General features: G+C 47.9%; 1 protein-coding gene across 5 annotated transcripts in view; it reads right to left on the bottom strand.

Moving 5' to 3' along the window:
- Positions 1-34: 34 nt before the first annotated feature.
- The window catches only part of radil (Ras association and DIL domains), a 122016-nt gene continuing 106264 nt past the window's right edge, over positions 35-15786 (bottom strand). For 4 of the 5 annotated variants that reach the window (XM_055907193.1, XM_055907192.1, XM_055907194.1 and 1 more), the window contains 3 exons: positions 8578-8708; positions 7522-7661; positions 35-5302 (listed from right to left, as the gene is read on the bottom strand). In XM_055907193.1, coding sequence (XP_055763168.1) covers positions 5203-5302; positions 7522-7661; positions 8578-8708 — 371 coding nt within the window. In that variant the 3' untranslated portion in view covers positions 35-5202. The remainder of the gene's footprint in view (positions 5303-7521; positions 7662-8577; positions 8709-15786) is intronic. The other variant, XM_055907195.1, reaches the window with a different exon arrangement.

Genomic DNA, 15786 nt, shown 5'->3' with positions numbered 1-15786 from the left:
GTTTGTTTTCTAAAAGAATGCGGACAAAGAGACGTTGTCACTTCCTGTCAACAGTTTATTCATATTCAATAATCCTGTGGTTGCCGAGTAGTATAAATATTGAAAAGTTTATCAGACACATGCTGCATGTATGAAACACAGACTGGTACAAACCGTTTACACTATGAAGTACACATACAAGGTTAAATCATGTCATTGATGTGGAGACAGATGTACATGAGGATATTGGCTTCCAGAACACTGAATCTCCTTCAGGACCCGTCTTATACCTGGTGCTAACATGTGTCCTGATGAACACTGAATCTCCTTCAGGACCCGTCTTATACCTGGTGCTAACATGTGTCCTGATGAACACTGAATCTCCTTCAGGACCTGTCTTATACCTGGTGCTAACATGTGTCCTGATGAACACTGAATCTCCTTCAGGACCTGTTTTATACCTGGTGCTAACATGTGTCCTGATGAACACTGAATCTCCTTCAGGACCCGTCTTATACCTAGTGCTAACATGTGTCCTGATCTTGTCTACATTCTTTCTTTTTTTTCTCCCAGGTGTGGACGATTTTAAAACAAGTGATTGTGATCCGATCTCTCTGACCAGCTGCCGAGGTAGTCAGGGAGACGTATCTTTATGTTAAGAGTGTAAACAGATCTGGATGATCAAACTTTAAAATCATTGGCAGGTGGCACCATTGACTCGAGGTATCGCTTTACGCTGAAATAAAGGCCATCGGTAAGATTAGATTGGGCCAGCAGAGGGGAGGGCCTTGTCTACTGGGCCAGCAGGGGGGGGGGGGCCTTGTCCACTGGGCCAGCAGGGGGGAGGGCCTTGTACATTGGGCCAGCAGGGGGGAGGGCCTTGTCCACTGGGCCAGTAGAGGGGAGGGCCTTGTCCACTGGGCCAGCAGAGGGGAGGGCCTTGTACATTGGGCCAGCAGGGGGGAGGGCCTTGTACATTGGGCCAGCAGGGGGGAGGGCCTTGTACACTGGGCCAGCAGAGGGGAGTGCCTTGTCCACTGGGCCAGCAGAGAGGAGGGCCTTGTCCACTGGGCCAGCAGAGGGGAAGGCCTTGTCCACTGGGCCAGCAGAGAGGAGGGCCTTGTACATTGGGCCAGCAGTGGACAGCACTGCCCATACCTGCCCGTCTGTCCAGCATCACTACTCTGGACAGTTCTGACTTAGAATATGTGGACAACTACAAATACCTAGGTGTCTGGTTAGACTGTAAACTCTCCTTCCAGACTCACATTAAGCATCTCCAATCCAAAATTAAATCTAGAATCGACTTCCTATTTCACAACAAAGCATCCTTCACTCATGCTGCCAAACATACCCTCGTAAAACTGACTATCCTACCGATGCTTGACTTCGGCGATGTCATTTACAAAATAGCCTCCAACACACTACTCAGCAAATTGGATGCAGTCTATCACAGTGCCATCCGTTTTGTCACCAAAGCCCCATACACTACCCACCACTGGAGACTCATATCTCCCTCACTAACTATAAGCACCAGCTGCCAGAGCAGCTCACAGATCACTGCACCTGTACATAGCCCATCTGTAAACAGCCCATCTATCTACCTCATCCCCATACTGTATTTATTTATTCATCTTGCTCCTTTGCACCCCAGTATCTCTACTTGCACACTCCTCTTCTGCACATCTATCACTCCAGTGTTTAATTGCTATATTGTTAGTGATCCTACCTCATTTGCACACACTGTATATAGACTTTCTCTATTGTGTTATTGCCGGCATGTTTGTTTATCCCACGTGTCACTCTGTTGTTGTTTGTGACGCACTGCTTTGCTTTATCTTGGCTTTATCCTTGTTGAACTTGTTCTCAACTAGCCTACCAGGTTAAATAAAGGTGAAAAAAAAGGGGAGAGGGTTTTGTAGTGTGTGACGAATCAGAACGCCGACTGCGAGCCAGGCCTAATCGCCCAACATCAGTGACCGGCCTCACTAATGCTCTTGTGGCTGAATGGAAGCAAGTCCCCAACATCTAGTGGAAATCCTTCCCAGAAGAGTGGAGGCTGTTATAGCAGCAAAGGGGGGACCAACTCCATATTAATGCCCATGATTTTGGAATGAGATGTTCGAACGAGCAGGTGTTCATGTACTTTTGGTCATGTAGTGTATCTCTATGTGCGGCAATGGTGTTGGGCTGGTCTGTTTACATTTGGTATGAGGCCGGTTGGATGTACTGCCAAACTCTCTAAAATGACGTTGGAGGCGGCTTATGGTAGAGAAATTAACATTCAATTCTCTGGCGGACATTCCTGCAGTCAACATGCCAATTGCCCTCTCCCTCAACTTGAGACTTCTGTGGCATTGTGTTGTGTAACAAAACGGCACATTTTAGAGTGGCCTTTTATTATTCCCAGCACAAGGTGCACCTGTGTAAAGATCATGCTGTTTAATCAGCTTCTTAATATGCCACACCTGTCAGGTGGATGGATTATCTTGGCAAAGGAAAAATGCTCACCAACAGGGATGTAAACAAATTTGAGAAGTTTTTTGTGCGCATGGAACATTTCTGGGATCTTTTATTTCAGCTCATAAAACATGGGACCAACACTTTACATGTTGCCTTTATATTTTGGTTCAGTATAGTTAAAAATGTTGGGGAAACAAAAGTCTCAACTGGGATTTGAACTGGCAACCTACCACCCAAGGTCTTTTCTTATTTGACTCTCGCCTGTAAACCCCGCCCACTGACATGTCACTGAGTTTTCATCCGACCAATGGCTTTGGTCTGCCAGTTCCCTGGAGGCGGAGCTGCCCTCAGAACAACCTGCGGAGGCGGTCAGGAAGTTGTGATCACTATAAGTTCTTCTAATGGTCTAGAAATGAGGAGGACGACAGGAAGTTGGGATCACTATAAGTTCTTCTAATGGTCTAGAAATGAGGAGGACGACAGGAAGTTGGGATCACTATAAGTTCTTCTAATGGTCTAGAAATGAGGAGGACGACAGGAAGTTGGGATCACTATAAGTTCTTCTAATGGTCTAGAAATGAGGAGGACGACAGGAAGTTGGGATCACTATAAGTTCTTCTAATGGTCTAGAAATGAGGAGGACGACAGGAAGTTGGGATCACTATAAGTTCTTCTAATGGTCTAGAAATGAGGAGGACGACAGGAAGTTGGGATCACTATAAGTTCTTCTAATGGTCTAGAAATGAGGAGGACGACAGGAAGTTGGGATCACTATAAGTTCTTCTAATGGTCTAGAAATGAGGAGGACGACAGGAAGTTGGGATCACTATAAGTTCTTCTAATGGTCTAGAAATGAGGAGGACGACAGGAAGTTGGGATCACTATAAGTTCTTCTAATGGTCTAGAAATGAGAAGGACGACAGGAAGTTGGGATCACTATAAGTTCTTCTAATGGTCTAGAAATGAGGAGGACGACAGGAAGTTGGGATCACTATAAGTTCTTCTAATGGTCTAGAAATGAGGAGGACGACAGGAAGTTGGGATCACTATAAGTTCTTCTAATGGTCTAGAAATGAGGAGGAGAACAGGACACAGGTTAGCATCAGCTATAAACAGGGTTCATCGTGACATTCTTCCAGAACAATAGAACGTCACAATATTCTTCAATAGAACGTCACAACGTTCTTCAATAGAACGTCACAACATTCTTCAATAGAACGTCACAACGTTCTTCAATAGAAAGTCACACTATTCTTCAATAGAACGTCACAATATTCTTCAATAGAACGTCACAACGTTCTTCAATAGAACGTCACAACGTTCTTCAATAGAACGTCACAACGTTCTTCAATAGAACGTCACAACGTTCTTCAATAGAAAGTCACACTATTCTTCAATAGAACGTCACAATATTCTTCAATAGAACGTCACAACATTCTTCAATAGAACGTCACAACGTTCTTCAATAGAAAGTCACACTATTCTTCAATAGAACGTCACAATATTCTTCAATAGAACGTCACAACGTTCTTCAATAGAACGTCACAACGTTCTTCAATAGAACGTCACAATATTCTTCAATAGAACGTCACAACGTTCTTCAATAGAACGTCACAACGTTCTTCAATAGAACGTCACAACATTCTTCAATAGAACGTCACAACGTTCTTCAATAGAAAGTCACACTATTCTTCAATAGAACGTCACAACATTCTTCAATAGAACGTCACAACATTCTTCAATAGAACGTCACAACGTTCTTCAATAGAACGTCACAATGTTCTTCAATAGAACGTCACAACATTCTTCAATAGAACGTCACAACATTCTTCAATAGAACGTCACAACATTCTTCAATAGAACATTCTTCAATAGAGCGAGTCACTCCAACAGTCCTCCATACAGAGTGTAGTTTGGTATGTACATATAACCATGCAGTTAGTACATACCATGTAAATATAGTCAATGAGAGGCCAACATCATCATTTTGGACATTTTCCATTGAATCTCCATGGTTTGGTCAGCAGATTAACAATGGCCCCAGTTTAAGAACAGATCAGAAAGCTCCATCTCTTGGTTATAATATTAATAAAGACGTGTTCACACACACATGAACCTGCGTCTGAGTCTATTCCCCACAACGTGTTTGATTGAAAGCATTGTATTGTTGACTTCAGGGGAGAAGGGTGGAGAATCGGACCGCAGCCCTTAACTGACTCCACTGTGCTTTAAAAGAACCCCAGCAGGAAGGGGTTAACGCTCCAGACTGATTGGTTAGACTTAGCCTCAAATCACTGACTATTCGCAGGTGATTGGTCGAGACTGCCTTGGCAGTCTTACTCAGAGACAATGGGAGTCGGGGTAGGTGACTCGGTACCTCAGCCAATCCAGGCAGAGCGTGTGTTACCGTAGTAACAGTGCAGTATAGAACATTAGAATGTCTGTCTGGTTTTTGAAGTGTCTGTTGACTCCTCGTGTCACAAACTCCTGATCGATTCCTGAGTCTTCCCAGTGTTTGGTGCTTTTGATCGATTCATTTGGGATTTCAGTTTTTTTTCCAACCGTCATCGTCTGAGTTTTGAGGACGAGGCTGATGTGTCTGTGCGTGTTATACTAGGGATCGAAGGAAAGCTCTTTCTCTCCCAGGAGTATCTCCTCATTCCAGTATCTGTCCATCTTCCTAGAATCCATCTCCTCTCTTCCTCCTCTGTCCCTGGTGGAGCGCAGCGTTACCGTGGAGATTCCCGCCGTTCCCACCAGTCAGCAGGACGAAGCGCTGATCTTCTCGGAGACCTCCAGGTCTGACTTGGCCACCAGGAAACGCAGACGCCCTCCGCCTAGCCGGATCAGATCCACAGCACTGGAGAGGAGCGGAGGAGAGAAGGAGGAAAGGTAGAAGGAGAGAAGTAGAGTTGTTTTACACAGTGATCACCAGAGATTCAATATTAATGATAGATAGGAGAGAGGTAGTCTGCTCCTATCAGGCTGGTCCCTCTAGTATCCTCACCTCTGGTAGCCTGCTCCTACCAGGCTGGTCCCTCTAGTATCCTCACCTCTGGTAGTCTACGTCTATCAGGCTGGTCCCTATAGTATCCTCACCTCTGGTAGTCTGCTCCTATCAGGCTGGTCCCTCTAGTATCCTCACCTCTGGTAGTCTGCTCCTATCAGGCTGGTAACCTCTAGTATCCTCACCTCTGGTAGTCTGCTTCTATCAGGCTGGTCCCTCTAGTATCCTCACCTCTGGTAGTCTGCTCCCATCAGGCTGGTTCCTCTAGTATCCTCACCTCTGGTAGTCTGCTTCTATCAGGCTGGTCCCTCTAGTATCATCACCTCTGGTAGTCTGCTCCCATCAGGCTGGTTCCTCTAGTATCCTCACCTCTGGTAGTCTGCTCCCATCAGGCTGGTTCCTCTAGTATCCTAACCTCTGGTAGTCTGCTTCTATCAGGCTGGTCCCTCTAGTATCCTCACCTCTGGTAGTCTGCTCCCATCAGGCTGGTTCCTCTAGTATCCTCACCTCTGGTAGTCTGCTCCCATCAGGCTGGTTCCTCTAGTATCCTCACCTCTGGTAGTCTGCTCCCATCAGACTGGTTCCTATAGTATCCTCACCTCTGGTAGTCTGCTTCTATCAGGCTGGTCCCTCTAGTATCCTCACCTCTGGTAGTCTGCTTCTATCAGGCTGGTTCCTCTAGTATCCTCACCTCTGGTAGTCTGCTCCCATCAGGCTGGTTCCTCTAGTATCCTCACCTCTGGTAGTCTGCTTCTATCAGGCTGGTCCCTCTAGTATCCTCACCTCTGGTAGTCTGCTCCCATCAGGCTGGTTCCTCTAGTATCCTCACCTCTGGTAGTCTGCTCCCATCAGGCTGGTTCCTCTAGTATCCTCACCTCTGGTAGTCTGCTTCTATCAGGCTGGTCCCTCTAGTATCCTCACCTCTGGTAGTCTGCTCCCATCAGGCTGGTTCCTCTAGTATCCTCACCTCTGGTAGTCTGCTCCCATCAGGCTGGTTCCTCTAGTATCCTCACCTCTGGTAGTCTGCTCCCATCAGGCTGGTTCCTCTAGTATCCTCACCTCTGGTAGTCTGCTTCTATCAGGCTGGTCCCTCTAGTATCCTCACCTCTGGTAGTCTGCTTCTATCAGGCTGGTTCCTCTAGTATCCTCGCCTCTGGTAGTCTGCTCCCATCAGGCTGGTTCCTCTAGTATCCTCACCTCTGGTAGTCTGCTTCTATCAGGCTGGTCCCTCTAGTATCCTCACCTCTGGTAGTCTGCTCCCATCAGGCTGGTTCCTCTAGTATCCTCACCTCTGGTAGTCTGCTCCCATCAGGCTGGTTCCTCTAGTATCCTCACCTCTGGTAGTCTGCTCCCATCAGGCTGGTTCCTCTAGTATCCTCACCTCTGGTAGCCTGCTCCCATCAGGCTGGTTCCTCTAGTATCCTCACCTCTGGTAGTCTGCTCCCATCAGGCTGGTTCCTCTAGTATCCTCACCTCTGGTAGTCTGCTCCCATCAGGCTGGTTCCTCTAGTATCCTCACCTCTGGTAGTCTGCTCCCATCAGGCTGGTTCCTCTAGTATCCTCACCTCTGGTAGTCTGCTCCCATCAGGCTGGTTCCTCTAGTATCCTCACCTCTGGTAGTCTGCTCCCATCAGGCTGGTTCCTCTAGTATCCTCACCTCTGGTAGTCTGCTTCTATCAGGCTGGTCCCTCTAGTATCCTCACCTCTGGTAGTCTGCTTCTATCAGGCTGGTTCCTCTAGTATCCTCACCTCTGGTAGTCTGCTCCCATCAGGCTGGTTCCTCTAGTATCCTCACCTCTGGTAGTCTGCTCCCATCAGGCTGGTTCCTCTAGTATCCTCACCTCTGGTAGTCTGCTCCCATCAGGCTGGTTCCTCTAGTATCCTCACCTCTGGTAGTCTGCTCCCATCAGGCTGGATCCTCTAGTATCCTCACCTCTGGTAGTCTGCTTCTATCAGGCTGGTTCCTCTAGTATCCTCACCTCTGGTAGTCTGCTCCCATCAGGCTGGTCCCGCTAGTATCCTCACCTCTGATAGTCTGCTCCTGTCAGGCTGGTAAGCTCTAGTATCCTCACCTCTGGTAGTCTGCTCCTATCAGGCTGGTCCCGTTAACCGCTAGTATCCGGTCTCCAATCCTCAGCCTCCCGTCAGACGCCGCCGGACCGTCTGGAATCAGAGTTCTGATATAGATCCCTGGAGCATTCAGAGGCGTGTGCTGGAGGAGGAGGGCGGAGAGAAGTTCAGCTGTTTAAATGTCACCGCCAGCTACGTTACGCCAAACACTATCGCTGGGTGTACATTTGGCCTTTGAATAAGTGTGTGTGTGTAAATGAGTGTGAAAGGCCGGGATTCAATGGGATGGTGGATTGAGACATACACAGCATTTTTAAAGGTAATTTCCCATTGTGTCGACATATCCAGCATTTAAAGGTAATTTCCCACTGTGCCAACATACACAGCATTTAAAGGTAATTTCCCATTGTGTTGACATACACAGCATTTACCCTGAATATGGTCGCCGTTACCTGGCACTCCCTGTATATAGCCATGTTATTACCTGGTACTTCCTGTATATAGCCATGTTATTACCTGGCACTCCCTGTATATAGCCATGTTATTACCTGGTACTCACTGTATATAGCCATGGTATTACCTGGTACTCCCTCTATATAGCCATGTTATTACCTGGTACTCACTGTATATAGCCATGTTATTACCTGGTACTCCCTGTATATAGCCATGTTATTACCTGGTACTCCCTGTATATAGCCATGTTATTACCTGGCACTCCCTGTATATAGCCATGTTATTACCTGGTACTTCCTGTATATAGCCATGTTATTACCTGGCACTCCCTGTATATAGCCATGTTATTACCTGGTACTCCCTGTATATAGCCATGTTATTACCTGGTACTCCCTGTATATAGCCATGTTATTTTTTACTCATTATTGTTATTCATTATTCACTGTGTATTTATTCCTTGTCACTATTTATATTTCTATTTTATATATTTTATATTTAACTCTGCATTGTTGGAAAATAACCCATCAGTAAACATTTCACTGTTAGTCTACACCTGTTGTTTCCAAAGCATGTGGTAAAAATCCCATTTGAATTGATTTACTCACCAGTCCATCTATGAGTCCCATGCCCAGTCCGTAGGGTCCCTTGTTCAGCTCCACTACAAACACCAGACAACACTCATCATCAGGTAGCAGGGCCCCGGGAGGCACGGGGAAGGGGAACTCACATATACTACCTGTAGAGAGGACACACACTATAGCTAGACACACACACACTACAGCTAGACACACACACACTACAGCTAGACACACACACTATAGCTAGACACACACACTACAGCTAGACACACACACACTACAGCTAGACACACACACACTACAGCTAGACACACACACACTACAGCTAGACACACACACACTACAGCTAGACACACACACACTACAGCTAGACACACACACACTACAGCTAGACACACACACACTACAGCTAGACACACACACACTACAGCTAGACACACACACTACAGCTAGATACACAGCTACAAGGCAGTCCCACAAACACAGAACAACTAACACACACAGTGAACGACTAAACAACTAAACAGACAGCTTAGACTACGGGGCGGCAGGTAGCCTAGCGGTTAGAGCGTTGGCCCGGTAACTGAAAGGTCGCTGGTTCTAATCCCCGAACCGACCTGGTGCAAAATCTTGAGCAAGGCACTTAACCCTAATTGCTCCTGTAAATTTCCTCTGGATTAGTGTCTGCTACATTACAAAACTGTCGTGAAGTACTGAACACTGTCACTAGGGGGAGACATGCAGTACTGAACACTGGGGGGAGACATGCAGTACTGAACACTGGGGGGAGACATGCAGTACTGAACACTGGGGGGAGATATGCAGTACTGAACACTGGGGAGGGACATGCAGTACTGAACACTGGGGGGAGATATGCAGTACTGAACACTGGGGGGAGACATGCAGTACTGAACACTGACACCAGGGGGAGATATGCAGTACTGAACACTGGGGGGAGACATGCAGTACTGAACACTGGGGGGAGACATGCAGTACTGAACACTGGGGAGGGACATGCAGTACTGAACACTGCCACCAGGGGGAGATATGCAGTACTGAACACTGACACCAGGGGGAGACATGCAGTACTGAACACTGACACCAGGGGGAGACATGCAGTACTGAACACTGCCACCAGGGGGAGACATGCAGCACTGAACACTGTCACCAGGGGGAGACATGCAGTACTGAACACTGCCACCAGGGGGAGACATGCAGTACTGAACACTGGGGGGAGAAATGCAGTACTGAACACTGACACCAGGGGGAGACATGCAGTACTGAACACTGGGGGGAGACATGCAGTACTGAACACTGACACCAGGGGGAGACATGCAGTACTGTACACTGACACCAGGGGGAGACATGCAGTACTGAACACTGACACCAGGGGGAGATATGCAGTACTGAACACTGCCACCAGGGGGAGACATGCAGTACTGAACACTGTCACCAGGGGGAGACATGCAGTACTGAACACTGTCACCAGGGGGAGACATGCAGTACTGAACACTGTCACCAGGGGGAGACATGCAGTACTGAACACTGTCACCAGGGGGAGATATGCAGTACTGAACACTGGGGGGAGATATGCAGCACTGAACACTGGGGGGAGACATGCAGTACTGAACACTGGGGGGAGACATGCAGTACTGAACACTGTCACCAGGAGGAGACATGCATTACTGAACACTGGGGGGAGACATGCAGCACTGAACACTGGGGGGAGACATGCAGTACTGAACACTGTCACCAGGGGGAGACATGCAGTACTGAACACTGGGGGGAGACATGCAGTACTGAACACTGGGGGGAGACATGCAGTACTGAACACTGGGGGGAGACATGCAGTACTGAACACTGGGGGGAGACATGCAGTACTGAACACTGGGGGGAGACATGCAGTACTGAACACTGGGGGGAGACATGCAGTACTGAACACTGGGGGGAGACATGCAGTACTGAACACTGGGGGGAGACATGCAGTACTGAACACTGTCACCAGGGGGAGACATGCAGTACTGAACACTGACACCAGGGGGAGATATGCAGTACTGAACACTGGGGGGAGATATGCAGTACTGAACACTGGGGGGAGATATGCAGTACTGAACACTGGAGGGAGACATGCAGTACTGAACACTGGGGGGAGACATGCAGTACTGAACACTGGGGGGAGACATGCAGTACTGAACACTGTCACCAGGGGGAGACATGCAGTACTGAACACTGACACCAGGGGGAGATATGCAGTACTGAACACTGGGGGGAGATATGCAGTACTGAACACTGGGGGGAGATATGCAGTACTGAACACTGCCACCAGGGGGAGACATGCAGTACTGAACACTGGGGGGAGATATGCAGTACTGAACACTGGGGGGAGATATGCAGTACTGAACACTGACACCAGGGGGAGACATGCAGTACTGAACACTGACACCAGGGGGAGATATGCAGTACTGAACACTGACACCAGGGGGAGACATGCAGTACTGAACACTGGGGGGAGACATGCAGTACTGAACACTGACACCAGGGGGAGACATGCAGTACTGAACACTGACACCAGGGGGAGACATGCAGTACTGAACACTGGGGGGGGGGAGATATGCAGTACTGAACACTGGGGGGAGACATGCAGTACTGAACACTGGAGGGAGACATGCAGTACTGAACACTGGAGGGAGACATGCAGTACTGAACACTGGAGGGAGACATGCAGTACTGAACACTGGAGGGAGACATGCAGTACTGAACACCAGGGGGAGACATGCAGTACTGAACACTGGGGGGAGATATGCAGCACTGAACACTGGGGGGAGACATGCAGTACTGAACACTGGAGGGAGACATGCAGTACTGAACACTGTCACCAGGGGGAGACATGCAGTACTGAACACTGGGGGGAGATATGCAGCACTGAACACTGGGGGGAGATATGCAGTACTGAACACTGGAGGGAGACATGCAGTACTGAACACTGGAGGGAGACATGCAGTACTGAACACTGGAGGGAGACATGCAGTACTGAACACTGGGGGGAGACATGCAGTACTGAACACTGGGGGGAGACATGCAGTACTGAACACTGGGGGGAGACATGCAGTACTGAACACTGGAGGGAGACATGCAGTACTGAACACTGGGGGGAGACATGCAGTACTGAACACTGGGGGGAGACATGCAGTACTGAACACTGGGGGGAGACATGCAGTACTGAACACTAACACCAGGGGGAGACATGCAGTACTGAACACTGGAGGGAGACATGCAGTACTGAACACTGGAGGGAGACATGCAGTACTGAACACTGGAGGGAGACATGCAGTACTGAACACTGGGGGGAGACATGCAGTACTGAACACTGGGGGGAGACATGCAGTACTGAACACCAGGGGGAGACATGCAGTACTGAACACTGGGGGGAGATATGCAGCACTGAACACTGGGGGGAGACATGCAGTACTGAACACTGGAGGGAGACATGCAGTACTGAACACTGGAGGGAGACATGCAGTACTGAACACTGGGGGGAGACATGCAGTACTGAACACTGGGGGGAGACATGCAGTACTGAACACTGGAGGGAGACATGCAGTACTGAACACTGGGGGGAGACATGCAGTACTGAACACTGGGGGGAGACATGCAGTACTGAACACTGACACCAGGGGAGATATGCAGGACTGAACACTGGGGGGGGACATGCAGTACTGAACACTGTGGGGGAGATATGCAGTACTGAACACTGACACCAGGGGAGATATGCAGGACTGAACACTGGGGGCAGACATGCAGTACTGAACACTGCCACCAGGAGGAGACATGCAGTACTGAACACTGACACCAGGGGGAGACATGCAGTACTGAACACTGTCACCAGGGGGAGACATGCAGTACTGAACACTGGGGGGAGATATGCAGTACTGAACACTGGGGGGAGACATGCAGTACTGAACACTGGGGGGAGACATGCAGTACTGAACACTGGGGGGAGACATGCAGTACTGTACACTGGGGGGAGATATGCAGTACTGAACACTGCCATCAGGGGGAGACATGCAGTACTGAACACTGGGGGGAGATATGCAGTACTGAACACTGCCATCAGGGGGAGACATGCAGTACTGAACACTGGGGGGAGATATGCAGTACTGAACACTGGGGGGAGATATGCAGTACTGAACACTGCCATCAGGGGGAGACATGCAGTACTGAACACTGGGGGGAGATATGCAGTACTGAACACTGCCATCAGGGGGAGACATGCAGTACTGAACACTGACACCAGGGGGAGACATGCAGTACTGAACACTGGGGGGAGACATGCAGTACTGAACACTGACACCAGGGGGAGATATGCAGTACTGAACACTGGGGGGAGACATGCAGTACTGAACACTGACACCAGGGGGAGACATGCAGTACTGAACACTGACACCAGGGGGAGATATGCAGTACTGAACACTGGGGGGAGACATGCAGTACTGAACACTGACACCAGGGGGAGACATGCAGTACTGAACACTGACACCAGGGGGAGATATGCAGTACTGAACACTGGAGGGAGACATGCAGTACTGAACACTGGGGGGAGACATGCAGTACTGAACACTGGAGGGAGACATGCAGTACTGAACACTGGGGGGAGATATGCAGTACTGAACACTGGGGGGAGATATGCAGTACTGAACACTGCCACCAGGGGGAGACATGCAGAGTTTATCAGGGAACAACAGCAGTCCTCTCAGTTATGTTGCCAGTCAGTTCTCATGTTATGGTGTATTTCATATAGATTATATTAAAAGTATTATATTTACTTATATGTTTATATCCTCAAGTCCATTGCTGAAGTTATTGCTTTATTTATATATGTATATATTACGTACTGTAAAAAACTATATCACTGAATATATATGTCAGTCAGGTCCATAATTATTGGCACCCTTGATAAAGATGAGTATAATACAAAGATTGGGGAAATATTATCGGCACCCCTGATGAGGATTAATATAATACAAACACTGAGCTATATTGCATGGTCCAAATAATGGGACCATTAGATTATTTTACTTACAGAAAGAGATTTTGTTTAACAAGTAATAAAAAATAAAAATCAATACAAAAATATTGGCACCCCTGTTTTCAATACTCTAGCACCCTCTGCTTGCCAGGATAATGACACAGCCTTTTCCTGAAGTGTTTGATGAGTTCTAGAACACACTGTGAGGGATCTTAGACCATTCCTCCATACAGAATTCTTCCAGATGTTTGATGAGTTCTAGAACACATAGGGATCTTAGACCATTCCTCCATACAGAGTCCTACCAGATGTTTGATGAGTTCTAGAACACACTGGGAGGGATCTTAGACCATTCCTCCATACAGACTCCTACCAGATGTTTGATGAGTTCTAGAACACACTGGGAGGGATCTTAGACCATTCCTCCATACAGAATCCTTCCAGATGTTTGATATTTTTCAGTCTTCAATTCAAACCTCAGTTTCTCAATGCGTTTCTAGTCAGCAGACTTAGACTCTTTTTCACAAGCTGAAATAAAAGATCCCATTCATGTTCCATACGCACAAAAAAAGCTTATTTTTCTCACATTTTGTCCACAAATTTGTTTACATCCCTGTTAATGAGCATTTCTCATTTGCCAAGATAATCCTTCCACCTGACAGGTGTGGCATATCAAGAAGCTGGTTAAACAGCACGATCATTACACAGGTGCACCTTGCGCTGGGGACAATAAATGGCCCCTCTAAAATGTGCCGTTTTGTCACACAATGCCACAGATGTCTCAAGTTTTGAGGGAGCATGCAATTGGCATGCTGACCGCAGGAATGTTCACCAGATCTGTTGCCAGATCATTTAATGTTCATTTCTCTACCATAAGCCGCCTTCAGCGTAGTTTCAGAGATTTTGGCAGTAAGTCCAACCGGCCTCACAACCGCAGACCACGTGTAACCAGGCCAGCCCAGGACCTCCACATCAGGCTTCGAAACCTGCAGTATCATCTTAAACCAGCCAGCCAGACAGCTGACGAAACTGAGGAATATTTTTGTCTGTAATAAAGCCCTTTTGTGGGGAAAAACTCATTCTGTTTGGCTGGGCCTGGCTCCTCAGTGGGTGGGCCTGTCTCCCAAGTGGGTAGGGCCTGTCTCCCAAGTGGGTAGGGCCTGTCTCCCAAGTGGGTGGGCCTGTCTCCCAAGTGGGTGGGCCTGTCTCCTCAGTGGGTAGGGCCTGTCTCCTCAGTGGGTGGGCCTGGCTCCTCAGTGGGTAGGGCCTGTCTCCTCAGTGGGTAGGGCCTGGCTCCCAAGTGGGTGGGCCTGTCTCCTCAGTGGGTAGGCCTGTCTCCCAAGTGGGTAGGGCCTGTCTCCTCAGTGGGTAGGGCCTGTCTCCTCAGTGGGTGGGCCTGTCTCCTCAGTGGGTAGGGCCTGTCTCCTCAGTGGGTAGGGCCTGTCTCCTCAGTGGGTAGGGCCTGGCTCCTCAGTGGGTGGGCCTGTCTCCTCAGTGGGTAGGGCCTGTCTCCTCAGTGGGTAGGGCCTGTCTCCTCAAAGGGTAGGGCCTATCTCCTCAGTGGGTAGGGCCTGGCTCCCAAGTGGGTGGGCCTATGCCCTCCCAAGCCCACCTATTGCTGCACCACTGCCCAGTCAGGTGAAATCCATAGATTAGGGCCTAATGAATTTATTTAAATTGACTGCTTTCCTTCTATGAACTGTGACTCAGTAAAATCGTTGAAATTGTTGCCTGTTGCGTTTATATTTTTGTGCAGATATTAAAACAAAATATACACTGAGATTACAAAACATTAAGGACACCTTCTATTTCCATGACATAGACTGACCAGGTGAAAGCTATGGGGGGAGTGTTGCTATTGTTTGCTATACTCAGTTTATACAGTAAACAAAAGTATTTTCTGCTCAACTTTATCAAGGGTGCCAATAATTCTGTACCTGACTGTATGTCTTTACCTGCCTTTGATGATTCCATATTATACTTCTATATTGTATTGTGTATATTACCGATATATATATGTGTCAGTAGAGGAGTCTTTACCCTCTAGTCTGTTGTTGATGTTATATTATCTATATATATATATATATATATATATATATATATGTCAGTAGAGGAGTCTTTACCCTCTAGTCTGTTGTTGATGTTATATTATCTATATATATATATATATATATATATATGTCAGTAGAGGAGTCTTTACCATCTAGTCC

The sequence above is a fragment of the Salvelinus fontinalis genome, chromosome 40, assembly GCF_029448725.1.
Source record: "Salvelinus fontinalis isolate EN_2023a chromosome 40, ASM2944872v1, whole genome shotgun sequence".
NCBI lineage: Eukaryota > Metazoa > Chordata > Actinopteri > Salmoniformes > Salmonidae > Salvelinus > Salvelinus fontinalis.
Note: the sequence above shows the minus strand (reverse complement) of the source record. Positions and strands in the feature narration are given on the sequence as shown.